The 21,641-nt window shown below is 36.0% G+C and overlaps 1 protein-coding gene across 7 annotated transcripts in view; it reads left to right on the top strand.

The window, feature by feature from the left end:
- The window catches only part of CHM (CHM Rab escort protein), a 218,423-nt gene that overhangs the window by 70,939 nt on the left and 125,843 nt on the right, over positions 1 to 21,641 (top strand). For all 7 annotated transcript variants that reach the window (XM_064574309.1, XM_064574310.1, XM_064574312.1 and 4 more), the window contains 4 exons: positions 10,796 to 11,183; positions 16,760 to 16,876; positions 17,381 to 17,501; positions 18,982 to 19,207. In XM_064574309.1, the coding sequence (XP_064430379.1) occupies positions 10,796 to 11,183; positions 16,760 to 16,876; positions 17,381 to 17,501; positions 18,982 to 19,207 (852 nt within the window). The remainder of the gene's footprint in view (positions 1 to 10,795; positions 11,184 to 16,759; positions 16,877 to 17,380; positions 17,502 to 18,981; positions 19,208 to 21,641) is intronic.

Genomic DNA, 21,641 nt, shown 5'->3' with positions numbered 1-21,641 from the left:
CATTGAGCAGCGAGCCCCATGTGGGACTCCATCCCAGGACCCTGAGATCATGACCTTGTCTGAAGGCAGATGCTTAACTGAGCCACCAGGTGCCCCATATGTATCCCCTTTTTTTTATTATTATACTACAGAGTCTTCATCAGGAGCTCCCAGCACACTCTCCCTTGTCTCATTGGCTAAAACTGGATAACCAGCTCACTCCTAAATCAAGTCAGCAGCAAAGGGATGTAAATTGCTATAATTGGCTTTAATAAGCCATGATCCTTTCCCTAGTTCTGGAATTGCATTTCTTGTGTCAGGGAGGAAGAGACTAATGGTTGCTGTGTAGACAACCAGCAGTACTTGCAGTACATCATCTTATGAAATTTTGTTCCTGGAAAAATGTGACAAGAGGTTAGTATTTCAGCTATATTCCATAACGTGTGTTAATATTTGAAGTTGGTAAGAGTAGAGAAAAAGATACACCAATATATTTTATTGTAGCAATTCAAAATTGAATATGGTGGTTTTTTATATTGCTAATTTCTGGAACAATAACTTTTGGATAGTCTGATTTTTGTAACTGTTATGGGTATCCATTAAACATTTATTTGCAGGAATAAACAGCTGGGTAGCAGTTTAACATATACTGTGCAAATCAGAAATGCTTGGCCTTAGAACAAAGCACATACAACTAAGTAAAAATACAATTTTTGCAACAACCTATAGTGTGGTGAAAAAGATGCAAATGGTTGAAAAATGAATATGTTAAAACCTGTGTTGAATAAATTAACCAGTTGGCAATTTTTTATTTGACTCATCTCAAACTGTGAATAAGATGCATTCACTTTGAGGTATTACTTTGTTAATATAATTTATTGATAAGCAATACTAGATAATACCTGAATTTATACCCCCAGATTCTTAAGATTATATATATATATATCTTGGCAGTTAGTATAAAAAGCATTAGACAAAATAGTATTCATCAGTTGCAGGTAGGTAAAATTATCTCAGTATTGTTATACTGTATTGTAAATGTCTTTGAAATTCAAATTGGCACTATAAATGATATTAGGTTTCATTTGTGAAATCTTTTTTTTTTTAAAGATTTTATTTATTTATTTGACAGAGAGTTAGACGGAAGAGCACAAGCAGAGGGAGTGGCAGAGGGAGAGGGAGAAGCAGGCTCTGCACTGAGCAGGGAACCCGATGTGGGACTCGATCCCAGGACCCTGAGATCATGACCTGAGCCAAAGGCAGACGCTTAACCATCTGAGCCACCCAGGCGCCCTGAAATCTTCTTTGATATTGAAAAGTTTTATGAGAACTAATGAGGCAGATTTTTTCTTTATATGTTAAATCATGATAGCATTGTTGAACTCATAGTTTCCATTGAGAGCTTATAATCAGCCATATTCATTAACAACTTGCAAATGTGTTTTTATATTTTTCAAATACTTTAAAATTTATAAATTTGAGTTTTTAATTTATTCTGAATTTTTCTTCAAAAGGTTGAATTATCTATTTTAAGAAATTCTTTTACCAAAATATGAAGTTTTAAATTTAAGGAAAGATAAGTTCATTTTGATGAAGAGAATTTTGCTTACTAGTGCAGTAAATGGAGTTTTGGGAATTTTCTGGTGTCTTTATAGCTTCTAGTTAATTAAATTTAACCTTAGCCAAAGTCCAAAAATGTTGTTAATAGAAACTAAGGACAATCTTGTGTTTTTATTGCATGTTTTCCATAGTGCTAGGGATTTCACAAAATGATGTTGAGAAGAGTAAGACTTATTAATTTATGGTTGTAGGACAGATACACAAAGAATAATTTCCTTTCTTATACTTACTTATAGTTTAATTGTTTTGTCATGTTTTCCAGACTGTTCAGCATTAATACATTTCATTCACTGTAGAAAGCCCCTTTTCTCAGAATGTAATAGAGAGCCACTGACTAGATCAGTTTCTGTGTTCAGTTTCCATGGTGTCATTATCAAGGTCTGTAATAAGTTGCCATATTTTGTCTTATCTGTAAAATGCAGTTGATTATCATGTCATTCCTTAATTTGTAGTTGTGGGACTTCTGAAAGTTGTCACCTTAGATCCCTCATGGAGCACACTTCGGTTTATTTGCTTTTTAAAATAATGAAAGTGTAGAGCATGAATAATTCTGTAGAAAATATACAAATCACATGTCATATTATTCCTCCTTATTTTTAATGTTGCTAATGACAATGGTATCGTGGGGTAATGTGGCCAAAGAGCTTTCAATGTGTGATCTCAAAAAACCTGGGTACGTGGGGCGCCTGGGTGGCTCAGTTGGTTAAGCGACCACCTTCGGCTCAGGTCATGATCCTGGAGTCCCTGGATCGCGTCCCGCATCGGGCTCCCTGCTCGGCAGGGAGTCTGCTTCTCCCTCTGACCCTCCCCCCTCTCATGTGCTCTCTCTCTCATTCTCTCTCTCTCAAATAAATAAATAAAATCTTAAAAAAAAAAAAAACTTGGTACGTGTATTTTGAATTGTTTGTTGACCTTTGTGAAGTTTAGCGGTATCTTATGTTTGATTAGTATCTCATGTTTGATTAGTCTTTTGGAGTTTATAAAATACCTTGCATATACGTTAGCTCATTTATGGTACAACAGCCTCATGAAAGGTAAGGAAAGTGGACTGATTCCCATTTTATAGATGAATCTGAGAGATTAAGTGACCTGCTAATTAATGCATCTAGGTCTAGAACTTTTCCCGCTTTACTTTCCTAGATCTAAAAGGTAGGATTAGATCATTAATGATATTAAGTTTTACTTTCATTATATTAAATTAAAATTATTGGATTATAACAGTCAAGATCTTGCCATTTTATTTCTTTTTTTGGGGACTGTAAATATTCTTTATTTTTTCCAAGTTTTTATTTAAACTCCGGTTAACATACACATTAGTTTCAGATGTAGAATTTAGTGATTCAACACATATATAACACCTGGTGCTCATCACAAATGCCCTCCTTAATCCCAATCACCTATTTAAGTGCCCCCTCCCAACCCTCCCTCACCCCCCCTCCCCACCCACCTCCCCTCTGGTAACTATCAGCTTGTCATCTATAGTTAGGAGTCTGTTTCTTGGTTTTCTTCTTTTTCTTCCCCCCTCTATGTTTGTGTCTTTTATTTCTTACATTCCACATATGAGTGAAATCATGTGGTGTTTGTCTTTTTCTGTCTTATTTTGCTTAGTGTAATAGTAATGAGCTTCATCCATGTTGCAAATGGCAAGATTTCATTCTTTTTTATGGCTGAGTAGTATTCCTATATCATATATATATCTCACATCTTTTTCGTTTTATCAGTCAATGGACATTGGGGCTCTTTCCATAATTTGGCTATTGTTGATAGTGCTGCTATAAACATCAGGGTGCATATATCCCTTTGAGATAATATTTTTGTATTCTTTGGGTAAATACCCTGTGGTGCAATTGCTGGATTGTACAGTCCTATTTTTAATGTTTTGAGGAACCTCTATACTGTTTTCCAGAGTGGCTGCACTAGTTTGCATTCCCCTCAACAGTGTAAGAGGGTTCCCCTTTCTCCACATCCTCGCCAAGACCTTTTGTTTCCTGTGTTGTTAATTTTATCCATTCTGACTGGTGTGAGGTAATATCTCATTGTAGTTTTGATTTGTATTTCCCTGATGATCAGTGATGTTGAGCATCTTTTCATGTGTCTGCTGATGTCTGTTCATGCCTTTTGCCCATTTTTTAACTGGATTATTTGTTTTTTGGGTGTGGAGTTTGACAAGTTCTTTATAGATTTTGGATACTAACCCTTCATCAGATACATCATTTGAGGATGTCTTCTCCAATTTTGTAGATTGCCTTTTAGTTTTGTTGATTATTTCCTTCACTGTGCAGAAACTTTTTATTTTGATGAAGTCCCAATAGTTTATTTTTGCTGTTATTTCCCTTGCCTCAGGAGACATATCTAGTAAGAAGTTGCTACAGCCAATGTCAAAGAGGTTGCTGCCTGTGTTCTCCTCTAGGATTTTGAGGGTTTCCTGTGTCACATTTAGCTCTTTTTATCATTCTGTGTCTGTTTTTGTGTATAGTATAAGTTAAGTGGTCCAGTTTCATTTTTTGCATGTTGCTCTCCGGTTTTCCCAACAAGATTTGTTGAAGAGACTTTTACCCATTGGATATTCTTTCCTGCTTTGTTGAAGATTAATTGACCATATAGTGGTGGGTACATTTCTGGGTTTTCTGTTCTGTTGATCTATGTATCTATTTTTGTGACAGTATTATACTGTCTTGATCACTATAGCTTTGTAATGATATAACTTAAGGTCTTGAATTGTGATGTTTCCAGCTTTGCTTTTCTTTTTGAAGATTGCTTTTTGCTATTTGGGGTATTTTGTGGTTCCATACAAATTTAATAATTCTTTGTTCTAGTTCTGTGAAAAATGCTGCTGTTATTCTGATAAAGATTGCATGAAGACTATAGGTTGCTTTGGGCAGTATAGACATTTTAACAATATTTTTCTTCCAATCCATGAGCTTGCAGTGTATTTCCATTTCTTTGTGTCATCTTCAGTTTCTTTCATAAGTGTTCTAGTTCAGAGTATAGATCTTTTACCTCTTTGGATAGGTTTATTCCTAGGTATCTTACAATTTTTGGAGCAATGGGATTGATTCCTTGATTTCTCTTTCTGCTGCTTCATTATTGGTGTATAGGTATGCACCACATTTCTGTATGTTGGTTTTCTATCCTGTGACTTTACTGAATTCATGTATCAGTCCTTGCAATTTTTTGGTGCAGTCTTTGGGGTTTCTGTATAGAGTGTCATGTCATCTGCAAATAGTGAAAGTTTAACTTCTTCCTTGCCAATTTGGATGCCTTTTATTTCTTTGTATTGTCTGATTGCTGTGGCTAGGACTTCCAGTACTATGTGAAATAATTGTGGTAAGAGTGGACATCCCTATCTTGTCCATGACCATAAAGGAAAAACCTCTTAGTTTTTCCCCATTGAGAATGATATTAGGTGTGGATTTTTCATATATGACCTTTATTATGTTGAGGTATGTTCCCTCTAACCCTACTTTGTTGAGGGTTTTTTTTTTTTTTTATAATGAATGTATGTTGTACTCTGTCAGATGCTTTTTCTATATCTTTTCAAAGGATTGTATGGTTCTTACCCTTTTTTTAATTAATGTGGTAAATCATGTTGATTGACTTCCAAATTTTGAGCCATCCTTGTGGCCCAGAAATAAATCCCACTTGATCATGGTGAATGATTCTTTTAATGTACTATTGGATTCAATTTGCTCGTATCCTGTTGAGAAATTTTGCATCCATGTTCATCAGGGATATCTGCCTGTAGTTGTCTTTTTTAGTGGAGTCTTTGGTCCTGGAATCAAGGTAATGCTGGCTTCATAGAATGAATTTGGAAGTTTTCCTTCCTCTTCTGTTTTTTTAGAATACTTTCAGAAGAAAAGGTGTTAACTCTTCTTTAAATGTTTGGTTGAACTCCCCTGAGAGGCCATCTGGCCTTGGACTTTTCTTTGTTGGGAGATTTTTGATTACTGTTTCAGCTTCTTTGGTAGTTCTGGGTCTGTCCAAGTTCTCTGTTTCTTCCAGCTTCAGTTTTGGTAGGATGTATGTTTCTAGGAATTTATCCATTGCTTCCAAGTTGTCCAATTTGTTGGCATATCATTTTTAATAATATCTTCTGATACTTTCATAATATTATCTCATAATTTGTATTTCTGTGATGTTGGTTGTTTCTCCTCTCTCATTTCTGATTTTATTTATTTGGATCCTTTCTCTTTTCTTTTTCATAAGTCTGGCTAGGGGTTTATCACTTTTAATCATTCTTTCAAGGAACCAACTCCTAGTTTCATTGATCTGTTCTATTTTTTTTTTTTTGTAGTTTCTATATCATTTATTCCTGCTCTAATTTTTATTATTTCCTTTCCTCTGCTGGCTTTAGGCTTCATTTATATTTCTTTGTCTAGCTCTTTCAGGTGTAAGGTTAGGTTGTTTATTTGAGATTTTTCTCTCGGATTGTCGTGTTTTCATTTTAATTTGTTGCCATTTTTTTTTTTTCTTTAATTTCCTGGTTGACCCATTCATTCTTTTTTTTTTTTTTGGATTTATTTATTCACTTTAGAGAGAGAGAGAAGAAGAGCATGAGCAGGAGGGGCAGAGGGAGATGAAGAGAAAATCTCAAGCAGACTCAGCACAGAGCCCAACACGGGGCTCAGTCTCACTACCCTGAGATCATGATCTGAGCTAAAACCAAGAGTCACACGCTTCACTGACTGTGCCACGAAGGCACCCCAGATCCATTCATATTTTAGTAGCATATTGTTTTGCCTATATGTATTTGTGGTCTTACCAAATTTTTTCTTGTGCTTGACTTCAAGTTTCATAGCAAGTGGTCAGAAAAGATGCATGGTATGATCAGTCTTTTTGTAGTTGTTGAAGTCTGAGTTGTGACCTAGTATGTGATCTGTTCTTGAGAATGTCACATATGCACTCGAGAAGAATGGGTATTCTGCTGCTTTAGGATGAAGTGTTCTGAATATATCTGTGAAGTCCATCTGGTCCAGTATGGCATTCAAAGCCATTGTTTCCTCATTGATTTCCTGCCTAGATGATATGTCCGTTGATGTAAGTGGGGTGTTAAAGTCCTGTAGTATTACTGTATTAATATCAATGAGTTTCTTCATGTTTTTTATTAATTGTTTTGTACATTTGGGTACCTCCCTGTATTGGGGGTATAAATATTTACAGTTGTTAGATCTTCCTGTTGCATAGTCCCCTTTATTATGATATAGTACCCTTCTTCATCTCTTATTATAGTCTTTGGTTTAAAATCTAGTTTGTTTAATATAAGTATTGCTACTCTGGCTTCCTTTTGATGTCTGTTTGCATGATAAATGTTTATCCATCCCCTAATGTTCAATGTGCAGGTGTCATTAGGTCTAAAATGAGTCTCTTGTAGGCAGCATTTAGATGGGTCTTGTTTTGTTATCCAGTTTGCCATCCTGTGTCTTTTGATTGGAGCATTTAGTCCATTTGCATTCAGAACTTTTGATAGCTATGTATTTATTGCCATTTTATTACTTGTTTTGTCGTGTCTGGAGATTTTCTCTGTTCCTTTCTTTGTCACTTTTGTTCTTTTCTTTCCACTCAGATAGTCGCCTTTAGTATTTCTTGCAGGGCTGGTTTAGTGGTCACAAACTCCTTTAGTTTTGTTTTCTCTGGGAAACTCTTCATCTCTCCTTCTCTTCTGTATGATAGTCTTGGTGGATAGAGATTCTTGGCTGCTGATTTTTCCCATTCAGCACTTTGATTATATCATGACACTGTTCTGACTTACTAAGTTTCTGTGGAGAGATCTGCAGCTAGTCTTATGGGTCTTCCTTTGTAAGCTCAGTACTTCTTTTGTCTTGCTGCTTTTAGGATTTTTTTCTTTGTAGCTATATTTTGCAAATTTAATTATAATAAATCTTGGTATTGGCCCACTTTTGTGGATTTTGATGGGAGTCCTCTGTGCTTCAGGATCTGGATGTCTGTTTCCTTCCCCAGATTAGGGAATCTTTCAGCTATTATTTCCTCAAATAAATTTTCTGCCCCCTTTTCTCTCTCTTCCTGTTCTCGGACTTGTATAGTACGAATGTTCTTTCGTTTGATGGAGTCACTGAGTTCTCTGAATCTATTCTCCTGATCCATAATTCTTCTTTCTCTCTTTTGCGGCTTTGTATTTGTCTGTTATTTTACCTTCTATATCACTTATCTGTTCCTCTGCTTCTTTCATCCTTGTGTTCATTGTATCCAGTCTGTTTCAGATCTTTTCTATAGCAGTTTACATTTCTGTTTTGTGTGTTTTTTTTTAACTCTTTTATCTCTCTGGTAAGGGCCTCCCTGAAGTCTTCCATTCTTTTCTCAAGTCCAGTCATTATCCTTATGATTGTTGCTTTCAGTTCTCCATTCAGGCATGTTATTTATATCTGTTTCAGTTAGATCTCTGGCTGTGACCTTATCTTGTTGTTTCATTTGGGATGAATTCCTCCGTCTTGGCATTTTGCCTAAGTGTCTGGCTTTGTTAGAAAATCTTGTTCCGTTTCCTGCTTTTGAGTGTATTGGCTTTATGAAGAAGAGGTCATATAGTACCCAGGGCCTCGTGCTTCAGGGCATGTGTCTGGTGCATGCTCATGCATTCTGCTGCTTGTTTTGGCTGCTGTGTCCTTCAGGCCAGTTATCTGCAGAGTCTATCCTTGCCTTCATTGGGCAGTGTTTGGTCCTTGGGCAGAGTGCAGTGAATTTAACTAGGTGTACTCCGGTCTGCTTGTTAAATGAGACCCAATACTACTTCCACTAGACCTGAATCTTTGCATAACTCTCTGGTCAGGAGATGTTGTGGCTGGTTTTCTGGGGAAGGGTCCTGTCAAGCTAGGACTGAGTCAAACTTGACAAAGAAGTTCAGTAGGGGTAGAGTGCAGGGGTGTTGGACCTGGTATAAGCCAGTTAGGCAGCCAGTGTAGGTGCTCTGGTGTTTATAGCAGTTGGTTCTTTTTTTATGCTGAGGGGTGGGGGAGGGAAATGGAGCCAGGCAGCTCCATTGTCCCTGGAGAGGGTTCTTGTTGTTCTCAGGAACTCAGTTTGAGAAGAGGGAATTATCTCCCCCCTGTGTGTCCCAGGTGTTCTTTAGATGACTGTCCGCCCCCAGGTGGTTTGCCTGCCTTCTCTCCAGGATCAGTGCAGTTTGCTCTCCAGGCTCTATCCCAGCCATGCTGTGGATCTCTAAAACTCTAGTCTTCAATCCCTGCTGGTTGCAAAAACTCACAAAACTCTGCCCCTTTTGTTTTCCCAGCCAATGGAATGTGTTCCCCTGTATGCTTCTCTCTCCCTTGCCTTTCTCCCAGACCAGGGCTCCCTCCCCTCCACAGCATGAGAGATCTGTTTTTCCCCCAAAGCATGTTTCTGCACTTCCTGCCTTCCTCCATGTGGCCTCTTCTCTCCCTCTAGTTGTGTAGTTTGTTCTGTCAGTCCTCAGGTTGATTTCTTGGGTATTCAGAATGATCTGATAGTTATCTAGTTGTTTTCAAGGGTGAAGAGCTTAGGATCCTTCTGTTCCACCATCTTAGCTCTTCTCCCCAGCACTTTTTTTTTTTTTTTTGACATTTAAGTTATGTTACTCTTTCATTGTACCTCTTTTATTATAGTGTTTATTGTATTAATTGTAATAAGACATTTTAAAAATACACTGAAAAGTGTACTCAGACTTACTTATAATTTATTGCTTTTTCCTGGCCTCCTATCTTGTGTTTTCTGCAGATTCAGTTTGTTTCGTGTTTACACACACACACACACACACACACACACCCTTGGCATGTAGAAACCATTTATTCTTCAATAATTTATTAGCACGTCTGTAGAGCAGTGCAGGAGGTGCTGTGAGGGACACATAAGTAGAGATGGTCTGGTCTTCCCTCAAGGGGATTAAAGTCTACTTCAGAAGATAAAGTATATCCTGGACAACCAAAGGACTATTAAAAGGAACTGATAAATAAATGCAAGGTAAACTGCATGTGTGTATTTTGGGGACATGAAGTAATAGAATGATACGTATGGTTGGTTTAAGGAAGTTTTTTGGGGAAATATTTAAAATTTTTCTTACAGTGGATAGATTGTTAAAGTACGTGCTTATTTTTGAGAATAGGAGAATTACGATATTATGGGGAGTGGGATGAATAACCCAGGAGACACAAATGATATGGTCCAAAACATGGAGATTGGAGTTAATAGATTCAGAGAGATGCTATGTCTGAAAACAAGAGCAGTAAGACCAGAAAATAGTTGATAAAGAAGGTGATACGGGTTAGAGGCAGGAAGAAGACTTTATGGGGTAGGGCTTAGAGACCATACAAGGAAGAGCTGCTCTAAGTTCTTGAGCAATCAGTTAGCAGGTGTTTACTTCCCAAGGCCTATCATTGGCATTTTTAGTGTTGCACAGTAGGACAACTCAATGAAATGTAGGTTCTGTGGAGGATAAACCATGAAAGTGAAATGCATAATGTGGGTAGATTGAACAGGAGCCTGTTTTATCAGTAGTAACTTTGGAATTGGGACTTCCAGTAGAGTAATAGACACTAAAACAAAATAAAGCAGGAAAGAAAAGAAAAAGATCCTCTTAGATACCACATTGTGATAAGCCAACTTAAACTTTATGGCAACTTTTTCTAGCTCTGTCCCATCATCAAAAATAATAATCTTTCATAACTACCATTGTTGAACATTTACTGTGTGCTAGGCACTGTGATAGGTTCTTTGCACATGACACCATGAAGACTAAACTGTTAATCTTCAAAACAACCTTGTGAGGTAGATGCTATTATCCATATGTTATAGATGGATAATTTAGATCAGAGAGGATAAATAACTTGTGTAAGTTCACAGAGTTACCTAATTACAGGGTCAGGATTTGAACATTGTCCTGTTTATTCTGAAGCCTGTGCTCATAAGCACTTTTGATTTGTTTCTAAAATACAATTCCCTTGATGACATTAAATTCTCAAAAGTGTACATATGACAGACCCTACTAAACTCTGAAATCTTTATGTGTATTTTTCAAATATTAATTATGTTTTATATTGTATTGGAACTTTAACAGATGGATGTTTAGTGTGTGGTTCATATAAGGCAAAATGTATACTGAACTTGATAATATAAATGGGGTAAAGAAATAAAAATCGCCATTAAAATAATATAAAAATGTAGCCAGTACAATATTCAAAAGTGTGTTGTTATTATGATTTCTCATTAGTCAGGATTTACATGAAGATGTTGAAGAAGCTGGTGCACTGCAGAAAAATCATGCTTCTGTGATATCTGGAAGCCCCACAGAAACTGCACATTCTGCCTATCTGCCTTCAGAAGATGAGTCATTATGCACTGGGAGCTGTGAAATGCCCACAGAACAAACTCCAAGCAGTGATCTAGAGACTGCCCTAGAAATAAACGATGTGGGAGTAACAGGGGAAAAAGAAAAACATTATGACGATAAAACTTGTGTGAAGTCAGCTTCAGAAGAAGAAACAAGTGAAAATGTGCCTATAGCAGAAGACACTGCATTGCCACCAAAGAAAAATAGGATTACTTACTCACAAATTATTAAAGAAGGCAGGAGATTTAATATTGATTTGGTATCAAAAGTAAGTACTAATTTTCTTCATCTTATCATTAGAATAATACTAATTTTTAATTGAAAATAGCATCTGGGACCATAAACGCAGTTACCATAATTTTATTTTTTGAAGTGTGGAACATTTGTTTTATAAAGAGATAGTAGCCAGAAATTTATACTTCAGTTAAAATATTCTTTAAATATAGGTTTAAAAATGCATTAAAAATGCTCAGTACTGTAGCACAAGAATACTTTTGTACTGGAGCAGAGTCCACTCTAATATTCTCCTACTGCATGGACACCAAGAATTCTATCAAGAGAAAAATTCTAATGAGCCTAATTATAAATTTATATTATATTTATAGTTAATTAAACGAACTTTTTTTTTTTTTTAGCCCTTCTATAACTATTTTAACATCTGTATGGGGGCACCTGGATGGCTCAGTCCTTAAACGCCTGCCTTCGATCTCAGGGTCCCGGGATCGAGCCCCACATCAGGCTCCCTGCTCTGCAAGAAGCCTGTTTCTCCCTCTCTCACTCCCCTTGCTTGTGTTCCCTCTCTCACTATGTCTCTCTCTGTCAAATAAATAAATAAAATCTTTTAAAAAAAATCTGTATGATGATGAACATTCTGAATAAACCAGTGCATTTTTGAAAATCACCTGTTCAGGTATGAGGGCTTTAGAGGATAATTTAATGGTTGATAGGGGAGGGAGACTGGAAACAATGCTATTCTTTGGTTATATTTCAGTCCCTAACTCTGACGTTAGGTCAGTGTAACTTCAGAGGAGGTCCCTGAGTCTTTGGAGAGTACAATGTTGTATTGGGTTTATAGGAAGCAAGGTTAATGTAGTGCAAAAAGAACAGAAAACCAGTAAGGATGGTCTTAAAAGGTTAGATATAGGGTGCGCCTGGATAGCTCAGTCAGTTAAATGTATGCCTTCAGCTCAGGTCTTGATCCCAGGGCCGATGGATAGAGCCCCACATCTGGCTCCCTGCTCAGTGGGGAATCTGCTTCTCCCTCTGCCCCTCCCCCCCCAGCTCCTGTGCATGCTCTCTCTCTTTCTCTCTCTCTCTCAAGTAAATAAATACAAATCTTAAAAAAAAAAGATACAGGGCTGGGAGAAAGTAGAAAAAAACAGACTAAATCCCATAAATTGAGGGCAAACAATAAGAAATTAAAAAGAAGTAGGAGAGTGTAGTAAATAATATTAGACTTGCCTCAAAACTAAGCTTTTCAATTTAATGTGCTCTCTTGAAGTTCCAAGTTACAGAGTAAAGAGAGACTAATTGCATATTCCTCACATTTTGCTGATACAATCCCATATACTCACACTGCTGCTCTCTTTGAACCTGATGCCTAAAAATATGAGTATATTTTTTAGTAAAAAAATCCTTTGTTTCTTTCCATCACATAGCTTTCTGTGTCTGATTCTTTCCTGCTCTTGAGTTGACTGCTACTTTGGTCCTACTTCATATTTCTGTGCCATCTATTCCACCTTTACCTACTGTGACCCTGCCGTGCTTTGAAATCTAGCATTTTTTCCATGTTACCTTGGCTCTTGATTTCTGGGTGGAAGTTTAATCATAGTTTATTAATGGTCTTCCTCCTCTCATGAACAGAAAATAAGTTTTACAAAACCAAAAAATAAAATAAGAAAACTGAAGTAGTCAAGTTACAAATGGGCTTTGTTCTGAAATTTTCATTTTTAGTTAGTTACTTGGAATATGGAATGCCTAATTTAAATGATGATATAAATGTTGGTTAAGAATCAAGACTAGTGCGGCGCCTGGGTGGCTCAGTCGGTTAAGCGTCTGCCTTTGGCTCAGGTCATGATTCCAGGGTTCTGGGATCCAACCCCGCATCGGGCTCCTTGCTCTGCAGGGAGCCCGCTTCTCCCCCCTCCTCCCCGCTTGTACTCCTCTCTCACTGTCTCTTCTTCTCTCTCTCTCTCAAATTAAAAAAAAGAATCAACAGTAGTTTATAATAGTCTCTAACCCTTATGGTAGCTGAAATACAGTATAAATATTGCAAAGGAAAATGGTAGAAGATGGTGGTGTATCAATTTTTGGAATTAGTGTAGAAAATTATTCACTTGTATGAAAGACAGTGAATGCTGATTGTAGTGGAGGGGGAGATAGTTTAATTAGATGCTAAGATGTCTGAGGAGACTTAAGATTTCTGGATATTTTCATGAGTTTCAGTGGATCACAATAGTTTGTCTTTTAGGGTAAATTAAAAACAGATGTGTCTAGAGAGGTCAAGGCAGTTTACTTTGTCCTGCATAGTAGTTTTCATGGTTTTATATATTTAAAAAAATAATAAATTCATCCTACAAAAGCAGCAGTAGCTAAAGAATGCAGAACCATTGCAATATAAGAGGTTTATTATCATTTTTTAATGTTAGTCATTTAGTGAATATTTACTGAGTACCTATGGTGTAGAAAGCCGTACATTCCATGATATTGGGGCAATCAGTTACTCCTTGGAAATTCTATCTGTTCTAGTTTCAGTTATTGCATCTAAATTTAGGATGATTGCCAAATATCTATTTCAAGCCCTACCTCTTTCCTAAAGTCCAGTTTGATGTCTCCAAACTACTTGACATTTCTTTTTTTTTTAAAGATTTTTATTGATTTATTTGACAGAGAGAGAGACACAGCGAAAGGGAACACAAGCAGGGGGAGTAGAAGAGGGAGAAGCAGGCTTCCCGCAGAGCAGGGAGCCTGATGCGAGGCTCGATCCCAGGATCCTGGGATCATGACCTGAGCCGAAGGCAGACACTTAACGACTGAGCCACCCAGGCGCCCCTACATTTCTACATGCATTCCATCTCAAAGTCATCATGGTAAAACTGACACACACATTACTGTAGTGCTTTACCCACATAAATATAGCCTTTTAAAAAGTAGTCTTATACTACTCAGGGTAGGTTAAATAAAATACTTAACATTTTTATGTAGTATATATATTATTATTATAGTATAATATTATACTGCTTAGAGTAATAGAGAAAATCAAAGTTGAAGGTCTTAAACAATTAAAACTCTTTTCTAAGAAAGTCCATACCCTTAATAATTATGGAACCAACATGGCCAAGTGAAGCAAAAATGATTAATTATTAAATCAATTATTAAATTGTCAAATTTTTTTTTTTAAAGATTTTATTTATTTATTTGACAGAGAGAGACACAGCGAGAGAGGGAACACAAGCAGGGGGAGTGGGAGAGAGAGAAGCAGGCTTCCCGCGGAGCAGGGAGCCCAATGTGGGGCTCGATCCCAGGACCCTGAGATCACGATCCGAGCCGAAGGCAGACGCTTAATGACTGAGCCACCCAGGCACCCCTAATTGTCAATATTTTAATGAAATTGAAGTATTCTTTTTATTTTTATTGAAGTATAATTAACATACAATATTATATTAGTTTCAGTTGTACAACATATTGATTGGACAGTTCTATACATTTACTAATTGCTCACCACTATTACTCACCATCTGTCACCAGACAACATTGGTATAATATTATTGACTATATTCCCTGTGCTGTACTTCTCATCTCCATGACTTACTTATTTTATAACTGTAAGTTTGTACCTCTTAATTCCCTTTATCTATTTCATTCACCCAACCACAGCCACCCATCTCCTCTCTGGCAACTACCCAGTTTGTTCTCTGTAGTTAAGAGTCTGGTTTTTTGTTTCTTTGTTCATTTGTTTTGTTTTTTAGATTCCACATATAAGTGAAATCATATGGTATTTGTCTTTCTCTGACTTATTTCACTTAGTATACTGCCCTCTAGGTCCATCCATGTTGTTGCAAATGGCAAGATTTCATTCTTTTTTATCACCAAGTAATTCCATTGTGTATATATATATATATATATATACACAACTTTATCCATTTTTCTGTTGAAGGATACTTGGTATTCTTTAGCCTCTCATCACTGAAATTTCTGTTACATCACTTAGAGAGTGGTGAAAAAGAGGCTTAGGTTTAAATACTTGTTATTACTAAGCTTCAGACAAAAGTTTAGTGTAGTTTTAATTGAAATGTGTTCTCAGTGTTATCTTAATGCATTATTTTAAGCTGGCATTAAATCTTAAGCTTTACTAAGATCTTATTAAGTGAAAATACATCTTATGTTTGTGTTAATATTTGTGAAATTATTATGACTACTGAGGGATCATTGAATTTCAAGTATTTGTTGAAACAGATTAGGTATTTGAAGTACCTATTTTTTATTATAATTACAGAATACTTGGCAATATATTCTTTTTTTTTTTTTTAAGATTTTATTTATTTATTCATGAGAGACAGAGAGAGAGAGAGAGGCAGAGGGAGAAGCAGGCTCCCAAGGAGCAGGGAGCCCAATGCGGGACTCGATCCCAGGACCCTGAGATCATGACTTGAGCCGAAGGCAGACACTTAACCATCTGAGCCACCCAGGCGCCCCATGGCAATATATTCTTAAAAACGGGCTATATCAGTTGTGTAGGGTATTAGGCTGAAGATAATGAAATAACATGCTATATTTAGTCAGGGTAATTGGATTAGTTTCAGAAAAAGAAGCAGTGCCAGCTTTGTTGTGTACAATGCTGGACTTTATAAAAATTCACCTAACTGATACTGATTTTCAAAGTCTTTACTGACCTCTTGGATACTCAGACTAACCAGTTTGGATTGATTTTTGAAATGCCCTTTTTCTTTGTAGTAAAGCTAATTGTTTTCTTTCCCTTCCCTATTACAGATGTAACATTTACATTTTTAATATTTATTTATAGACACTTAAAGGTATATCTGTATAGGACATAGCCAAATCTCTTGCATTTAACCATATAGTTAAATTTAGAACATGCTAGATAATACTGTTGAAGTTGTTTTTGTCTCTGATATTGGTTATGAGTGATGTGAATGGTTAAATCAATTCCTCACATGCATGCTGGCGATACCCATCATCCTCACTTCTTGAAAAAGACATATCATTTAAATCTAGCCTGCTAGGATTATAGAGGGACCTTAAAATTCAACTCTTGTGGTGGAAATGTATAACCAATCTTTTTCTTTTTTGTTTGGTGAGGAAGTCCAGCGAGCTGGTGTTTTCTTACTGACCACCTGTCGTTTTATAAGGCTACAGTCTCTTATTCAGAACCCTTGGGCCTGGTGTGTTCTGTTATTTAGATTTAAAAAATTATTTTAGAAAGTAATATAGTACATATGCTGATATGCTATAGATGTAACAACAGTCTTAGCAGAGTCTGAGGAGGCACTCTGTAATGAAACCTATTAATATTTCTGCAGTCAAATGTATGAATATTCACAGTAAGTGGGGCAAAGACAGAAGAGCCTCATATCAGTTTGGGTCATTTTGTTGCCTAACTAATTATGGAAAAACTTGATTCCAGAGTTTTTTGGGTTTTGAATTTCAGATAATCAATTGTAAACCTGTCGTAAAGTATGTTATGTATGACAGTATTAATAGGTATAATGCTTTTTACAAATATTTAAAAATGTAGTGGAATTATATATATCTTTATTTAGCATTTATCAGTTTTTCCACAATTTTACCTTTTATTTCATCCTGTAAAATATTCTCTTTGTACAGCTGCTGTATTCTCGAGGATTGCTAATTGATCTTTTAATCAAATCTAATGTAAGTCGATATGCAGAGTTCAAAAATATTACCAGGATTCTTGCATTTCGAGAAGGAAGAGTGGAACAGGTACTTGCTACTGAAGTATTGTAACTGGGTATGAGCTTAAGTTATTATGATATATTTTGGAAGGATAAGCAAATAGGATTGTTATTTTCCTGGCAAAGCAACAAATTCCAATCCTGCATGGTAAAAGTAAATAGTAAGAGATTACTCAGTTAAAATTTCTAGTGTTAATTTTTTCATGAGTTATTCTGCAGCCTGATGTTGGTGTTGAGAAAAGGTTAATATCAGGCAGTATTGCTAGATTTGAGCTGTCATTTGTACCCAGTTAGGGGTGACGTGCCATTGGCCTTTTAATGGCATAAGGAGCAACTTGGCAGAATTAAGTAAGAGAGCTCACAAGTTAATTAGCTCTGAAGCCAACAGAGATGCCATTAGAACTGATGGAAGGTAACATGAATGGCTAGCATGGAAATAATGATCTTGTTATAGTTAAAAGGAAAAGAAACGTAATTTGGAATACTTGTATCACTAGGAAGCAGTTTCTTAACTTAAAATCATGTTTTTCAGGTTCCTTGTTCTAGAGCAGATGTCTTTAATAGCAAACAACTTACTATGGTAGAAAAGCGAATGCTAATGAAGTTTCTTACATTTTGTATGGAGTATGAAAAACATCCTGATGAATATAAAGGTATTGTTTTCTATTAAATTGTGTTCTCTAGTTATTTGAGCTTTCTTATTTTAATATGCTTGCTCTGATGTAGTAAGCCACTCATTTCTCTGTTAAAGTACATTCTTACTCTGCACTATCCAATAGGTTAGCCATGAATAACATGTAGCTATTTAAATTAACATTAATTAAAATTAAATTTAAAATTCAGTTCCTCAGTTGGACTAGCCATATTTGAAGTGCTCAGTAGCCACGTGTGGTTATTAGCTACTATGGCTACAGTACAGCTATAGAATGTTTTCATCATTGTGGAAGTGCTATGCTGGGTGTTAGTTTTTATTCTTGTTAAGTAAATACTGCTGTCAACTAGTTCTTCATAGATGATACATTCTTTTCATTGTTCCATTAATTTTTTTCAGCAGTTAAAAAAATCTGTATATTTTTTTCATTTTCCCAGGATTACTTTTGCTTGGTATATTGAATTATTCATTTTGACTGATTAAGAAAAAGAGGCTAGATGGTATGGGGAGTGTATTAGAGGACATGGTTTCTAGTCTTGGCTTTGACCCAAATCATACAGTTACTTCAGAGTTTGTTGAAAATTGAACATCTCCGTTTAGTATCAGAGCTTTATACTTTTTAAGTGCTTTGGGCTGGAAACATTATCCAAAATAGGAATATTCTATTGATGTTTCATTTATAAGGTTACAATGAGAAATATAGCAGTATTTTTTTTTTTTTTTACTTGATGGAATATTAAAAGTCAGGCTCTTGCTCTTAAAGCTTCATGTCCATTAGATACTGCCAAATCGTTCTTCACAGTGGTGTAAACTTATGTTCTCTCAGTAAATTTTTATAATTTTTATGTTTTTTTCTTTCATCATGGAGTTGTATTTCCTACCACTAACAGTCCAGTTACATTTTTTTCTGTTCTTTAAATGAGTAGTTTTTAGGGGTCCCTTGTTTTGAGGTGTGATATAAGGCAGTAAGACTGATTCCATTAGCCACACAGAAATTAACTTCCTTACTTTTTAGTCATAGTTTATTGTTCTTAGTTTTAGTAAGAAATATACATTTCAAAAAAATTAAGTATCATTGTTTTCACCAAAAAATTGCCATTTGTCATATTTAATATTTCAAAGTGTAATTATTGACATTATTCTGCAGTTTTAATGATAATAAAGTTAATTATTGCCAATTATGGAAACCTGTTATGATGGTTAATGAATTATTTAATATTTTTCTAGTTTTTTAAGTCTGTAAACTACTAAAGATTCATCATTTAAAGCTTAAAAATTGTGCCATTAATTCAGTTAAGATAGTGAGATTGTTTCTAGTTTCTTTTTTTCCCCTAAAGTCTGTGGTTTCTGTCTAAAATGTAATATTTGCCACCTGGGTCTTTTGCCAAGTGTTTTGAACAGGCTTGATTTCTTTTGTGCAGTGTTTTTTAAATTGGAAGTTTGGTTCTGATTTTAACTGATAAATTTTTATCTTTACATAGCCTATGAGGAGATTACATTTTCTGAGTATTTAAAAACTCAAAAATTAACCCCCAACCTCCGGTACTTTGTCCTGCATTCAATTGCAATGACATCAGAGACAGCCTGCAATACCATAGATGGTCTCAAAGCTACCAAAAACTTTCTTCGCTGTCTTGGGCGGTATGGCAACACTCCATTTTTGTTTCCTTTATATGGCCAAGGAGAACTTCCTCAGTGTTTCTGCAGGTAAGACTGGCATTGGTTCTCTTGTTTCTTCTTAAGGTAATAAATAACAGATGAAAATTAAAAAGACAAAAATGAGATTTATTCAAGATTTAGTATATGCAAGCATAGTCTGTTGTTCTGCTCTTTTATAAATCTGTGTATTTGCCTACCTACCTGTCTGATATTCAGTTTGGCCTGTGTTTGAACTTCATAAAATAGAACCCCACTGTAAATTCCTTATTTCACTCAATATTAGTTTCAAAACACCATCCTTGTTTTGCACAATTATACTTTCATTGCTATGTAGTATTCCATTGTGAATATACCACAATTTATTTTTCCATTTTTCTTTTGGTAGACACAAGATGTTTCCAGGGGTTTCTTTTTGTTTGTTTGTTTTTGTTTTTTTGTTTTGCTTTTTGCTGTTATTAACATCCTTGTGTATGTTTCAGGATATGTATGTTCAAGAATTCCTCTATGATACATATCTAGGAGTGGAACTTCCAAGTCATGGGGTATATGAATGTTCATACAAGATAGTACCCAAATTTTTCTCCAGAACACTGTACCAGTTTACATCCCACAGCAGTATATAAGAATTTCCATAGGTCTACATCTTTGCCAACTTTTGTTATTAGGTTTTTAAGTTTTTGTCAATCTGACTCACATAAAATAGCCTCACATTATACTTTTATTTTGCATTTCATAGACTACTTATGAGGTGGAGCATCTTCTCATATGGTTATTGGATATTCATGTTTTCTCTTTCGTGAAATGCATGTTCCTGTGTTTTTCCATTTGTCCCTGTGTTATTGTATTTTCCTTACTGATTTGTAGGAGTTTTTGTTCTGAATACTAATCTTTTCTTAGTTGTATGTGTTGCTTTATGGTATTCATGATGCATGATGCATTAAGATTAGTCAAACATAACAATCTTTTTTTTTTTTATACTTAGCACTTTTAGGGTAGTGGAGCATGGTAGTTAAAAACCTGGACTATGGAGACAGACTACCAAGATTTAAGTCCTGGCTTCTCCATTCGTTGGCCATGTAACCTTGAGCAAGTTTTACAGTCTATAAGAATCAACTTTTTGGCTTTTTGATTCTTTCTATTACAGCTTTGTGTTCCTAGTTCATTAATTTCCATTCTTTATTATCTCCTTTATTTTGCTTTCTTTGGGTTTTGTTCAGCTCATCCCTCCCCTTTTCTGTCCCTGCCAATTCTTAGGAGGAAACCCAATGTTAAATATGTATCTTTTTTATTTTCTAATATAAGCATTTAAGATGATAAAGTGCCAACTCCTCTTTTGACCCTTCACAGTTATTATGTATTATTTTCATTATCTTTTAGTCTTAAATATCTTAATTTCCATTATGATTTCTACATTGACCCATGGATTGTTGAGGGGTTTTATTTTATTTATTTATTTTTTTAAAGATTTATTTATTTGACAGAGTGCACAAGCGGGGGGGTGGGAGAGGGAGAAGCAGAATCCCCACTGAGCAGGGAGCCTGATGCGGGGATCGATCCTGGGAGTCCGGGATCATGAACTGAGCTAAAGGCAGGCATGTAACCCACTGAGCCACCCAGGCGCCCCATTATGAGAGGTTTTAAAATAGCTGATTTGGTTGATTCTTTTGCTCTTACCATCTAATTTCATTGTAGAAAATTAATTTACGTCTGGAAAATATGTTTTTTTTTTTAAATTTAAATTCAATTAACCAACATAGTGTACATCATTAGTTTTTGATATAATGTTCAGTGATTCATTAGTTGTGTATAACACCCAGTGCTCATCACATCACGTGCCCTCCTTTAATACCCATCACTCGGTTACCCCATCCCCCCACCCTCCTCCTTATCCACAACCCTCAGTTTGTCTCCCAGAGTCAAGAGTCTCTCATGGTTTGTCTCCCTCTCAGATTTCTTCCCATTCAGTTTTTCCTCCCTTCCCCTATTGTCCTCTGCCCTATTTCTTATATTCCACATATGAGTGAAACCATATGATAATTGTCTTTATCTTATTGACATATTTCACTTAACATAATACCCTCCAGTTCCATCCATGTCGATGTAAATGGTAGGTATTCATCCTTTCTTATGGCTGAGTAATATTCCATTGTATATACGAACTGCATCTTTATCCATTCATCTGTTGAAGGGCATCTTGGCTCCTTCCACAGTTTGGCTATTGTGGACATTGCTGCTATGGAAAACATGTTTTTTTTTTTTTTTAAGATTTTATTTATTTATTTGAGAGAGAGAATGAGAGACAGAGAGCATGAGAGGGAGGAGGGTCAGAGGGAGAAGCAGACTCCCTGCCAAGCAGGGAGCCCGATGCGGGGCTCGATCCTGGGACTCCAGGATCATGACCTGAGCCGAAGGCAGTCACTTAACCAACTGAGCCACCCAGGCACCCGGAAAACATGTTTTTATGGTATTTAATACTTCGAGC

This window comes from Mirounga angustirostris, unplaced genomic scaffold (assembly GCF_029215605.1).
Source record: "Mirounga angustirostris isolate CCGP_5_RB_7025 unplaced genomic scaffold, mMirAng1.0.hap1 SCAF_11, whole genome shotgun sequence".
Taxonomy (NCBI): domain Eukaryota; kingdom Metazoa; phylum Chordata; class Mammalia; order Carnivora; family Phocidae; genus Mirounga; species Mirounga angustirostris.
Note: the sequence above shows the minus strand (reverse complement) of the source record. Positions and strands in the feature narration are given on the sequence as shown.